The sequence below is a fragment of the Cynara cardunculus genome, assembly GCF_001531365.2.
Source record: "Cynara cardunculus var. scolymus isolate 2C chromosome LG 11, CcrdV1, whole genome shotgun sequence".
NCBI classification, from domain to species: domain Eukaryota; kingdom Viridiplantae; phylum Streptophyta; class Magnoliopsida; order Asterales; family Asteraceae; genus Cynara; species Cynara cardunculus.
In genome coordinates, this window is record NC_037538.1 from 19,673,622 (window position 1) to 19,676,934 (window position 3,313).

A 3,313-nucleotide genomic window follows, 5' to 3' on the forward strand; every position below is an offset into this window, starting at 1 on the left:
TTTACTTGGGTAAAATGAGCAGTTTCATCATCTGAAGAATCGATCAGCCAGCTTTCTTCTTCCGCAACCAAGGCCTTGCCATCCTCAAGGGCTTTTGCCAGATTAGCCTTCTTGAGGTAATAGTTTGAGTCTTTAAACTTTTTAAACCGCTTATAGTCTGAACCTATGCTCAACATATCTTTCGACATTTTTAGAGACTTGAAAAATGATCTTTTTCAGATGATAGACAAAGACTGGATTTGAAAACACAACACACAACAACTGAATTTCATGACACTTGGAAAATTTCAACAAAGACTTCCTAGATTTTTGACACAAAAATCACAGATCTCGGACAAGACAAAATGTTCATCAGACAAGGAATAATTGTTATCAAACAACAAGTGTGAGTATAACGGAGAAAGAAATCAAGGATATCGAGCACCAAAGATACTAGACAGAATGGTTATCGGATACACTTGATATCAAGCAAGACTTGGTCGATAAAGAGGCTATCAGATAAGCTTGTGACCGATTACAAGAGATATCAGACAAAGAGGTATCTGATGAGAATACTTGGATTCAAAAGAACAATGAAATAAGGTATCCGGACACAATATGATCGATGAGTCAAGTATCCGGATAAGTCTAAATTTAGCGATAAAGACAAGAAATCACAAGTTTCAAGTACCAACTGATGAAAGAGTCTCTAGATGACTCTTTAAACGATAACCAAGGATTATCGGACAACACTATCCGATGAGAAAAACAACCAAGTTATTAGACAACACAAATCGATCAAAACACAAGCGATTAGCAATCAAAATAAACCCAAGTAACTCAAATTGAGAGATAAAGCACTTTGAACGATAAACAACACTTCACATACAAATTCAACAGCCGATGGAAAACATGCTTATCGGTCGATGAACATTAATCATCCGATGAAATGAACTCTTAACAGCATTCGAAAAACACTCAAAAATCACTCAAAATTGAAATTTGATGCAATCTTCTAACACAAAACTGTTCGCAATTGATGCAGAATTAGCTCAAACGCATACCATCTTTACAATTTTCGATCAAACAAATGAATTTGACAAAAAAATATGCAAGAACAGAACCAAGAACTGTCGAAAACAGAATTTCAAGAAATCCAATCAAGATTACAACTTAAAATTCAATCAAGTCGATCTAATGTTGCTCTGATACCAATTGTGATCCCAGTTTTCAAGTCTAATTCAACAATTAACACAAAGATCAAGAACACCAGTTGAATTGAACCTGTCGACTTGATTAATTTTGCAAACAGTAGGAACAAGTTCTTGATACAATGATCTCTCAATCTCTCTAAAAAATGTACAATTCTGTCAAATATATGTATTATGTGAAAGTGTACTAACCAACAAAACTAACCACTGCTATCTATAGCAGCTTCTAAAAATATAAAGTTAACTACCCTTTCTAAACATGGATACAAACAACTAAACATTACAAAGCATTTAAAACTGTTTAAGCTTCGGGACTTGAATACAACATTTTTTGTTCCAACAGGTTGTATTATCTGTAAATACCTGTGATCGTATAATCAAGGAACCATACATTGGCAGTTTACTCTGTAATTTCAAGTTATCAATTTACAATCGACTGACTGATTTCTAGCTGTGTTAATTGTTAAATTCATTGTTCTTATTATCAATCTGGGAGTTAAAGTTTCCCAATGCTCTTAGGAGGTTATTTGAGACGATGTTGATTTATTATGAGCCAGGATATGTTCGGAAGTTATAGGATGACCACTATGATTAAATTTATGAAGATTATAGGGGATAATGTGAAAGTGTTAATGGAGTCCTCAATATAGTTCTAATTGATATCCACGTTTTCCTACAATCTATGTGTAAGAGTTTTGATGATTACAATCTTCCTATGGTAGATGTAGATGCCAATTTTCAATCTAGAGAATTCCATGAGGTACAAGAGGAGTGCTTTATAGTTGTGGAAGACGAACACTTGCGTCCGAGACTCTCTCAATTTGACAAGAAATACGCATATGATGTGATCATGAGGCACGTAGACAATGATTGTCCGGGAGTGTTTTTTATAGATGGTCTGGCTGGAACCGGGAAAACATTTTTGTACAAAACTTTGCTTGCCAACATCCATTCTGGTGGTCTCATTGCTCTTGCAACCGCTTCTTCAGGTGTTGTTGCCAATAATATGCCAAGAGGGAGAACAACCCACTCTCAATTCAAGATTCCTCTCAACCTTGATAATAACTCAATGTATAACATAAAAAAAACAAAGCATGACTGCTCAATTGATTCAAGATGCAAAAATAATCTTTTGGGACGAATCATCGATGGCAAAGAAGCAGATAGTGGAGGTGCTCGATCGAACAATGCAAGACATCATAGGAGTGACACTCCGATTTGGCAGGGAGATAAAGGGAATGGGGGTGATTTTAGACTAGTCTTATCGGTCGTGACACGTGGAACCCGAGCACAGATTATAGATTCTAGCCTATGGATGTCATCTCTTTGGTCAAAGATTAAAAAGATACATTTTAACTCTATCAGACCATTAACTGATCCTTTGTTTTCAGATTTACTATTAAGAGTCGGTGATGGAGATGAAGAAACACTAGACGAAAGATTTATCCACATACCCGATGACATGAGCGTTCTATATACTGATAAAGTTAATTCAAAAGATACTTTGATTGATGCAACCTTTCTGTCTCTACAAATCAACGGAGCTGATTCTAATTATATCATTTTGAGAGCGATATTATCAACTAAAAATGAGAATGTTGATGAGATAAATGATCAATTGATTGACAAGTTTTGCAGAGATGAAAAAATATACTACAGTTTTGACGAAGTAGAAGATGATAAGAATAAATCTATCTGATAGAGTTCTTAAACTCGTTAACTGTTAGTGGTTTGCCACCTCATTACCTTCGTCTCAAAAATGGATGTCCAATAATATTGTTGCAAAGTATCGATCCCTCGAATGACTTATGTAATGACACTAGATTGATATGCAGAGGTTTTTCAGCAAAACGTCATCGATGTAGAAATAACTGTTGGTCAAAATGCTAGCAAGAGGTACTTTTACCTAGAATTCCTTTATGTTCATCTGAAGATTAACATGTTCCCATTTAAGCTAAAGAGGAAGCAGTTTCCAATTTGGCTAGCTTTTCTATGACAATCAATAAAGCTCAAGGACAGAAAATTCCGAATGTAGGTGTTTATCTACCGAATTAGTATTCTCACACGAGCAACTTTACGTGGCGTGGTCCAGAGGTATATCACGGTGCAATACAAAGGTGTTA

At 35.4% G+C, this 3,313-nt stretch overlaps 1 protein-coding gene across 1 annotated transcript; it reads left to right on the plus strand.

Annotated features, from left to right (window-relative positions):
* Positions 1–1,872: 1,872 nt before the first annotated feature.
* LOC112521810 lies at positions 1,873–2,889 on the plus strand. Its single transcript, XM_025130801.1, has one exon. It carries the CDS (start codon positions 1,873–1,875, stop codon positions 2,887–2,889), a length of 1,017 nt encoding a protein of 338 aa, XP_024986569.1.
* The last annotated feature ends 424 nt before the right edge of the window (positions 2,890–3,313 follow it).

Excerpts from the sequence above, each read along its gene's own strand:
- LOC112521810 (XM_025130801.1), top strand. The coding sequence starts at position 1,873 with ATGTGTAAGAGTTTTGATGATTACAATCTTCCTATGGTAGATGTAGAT.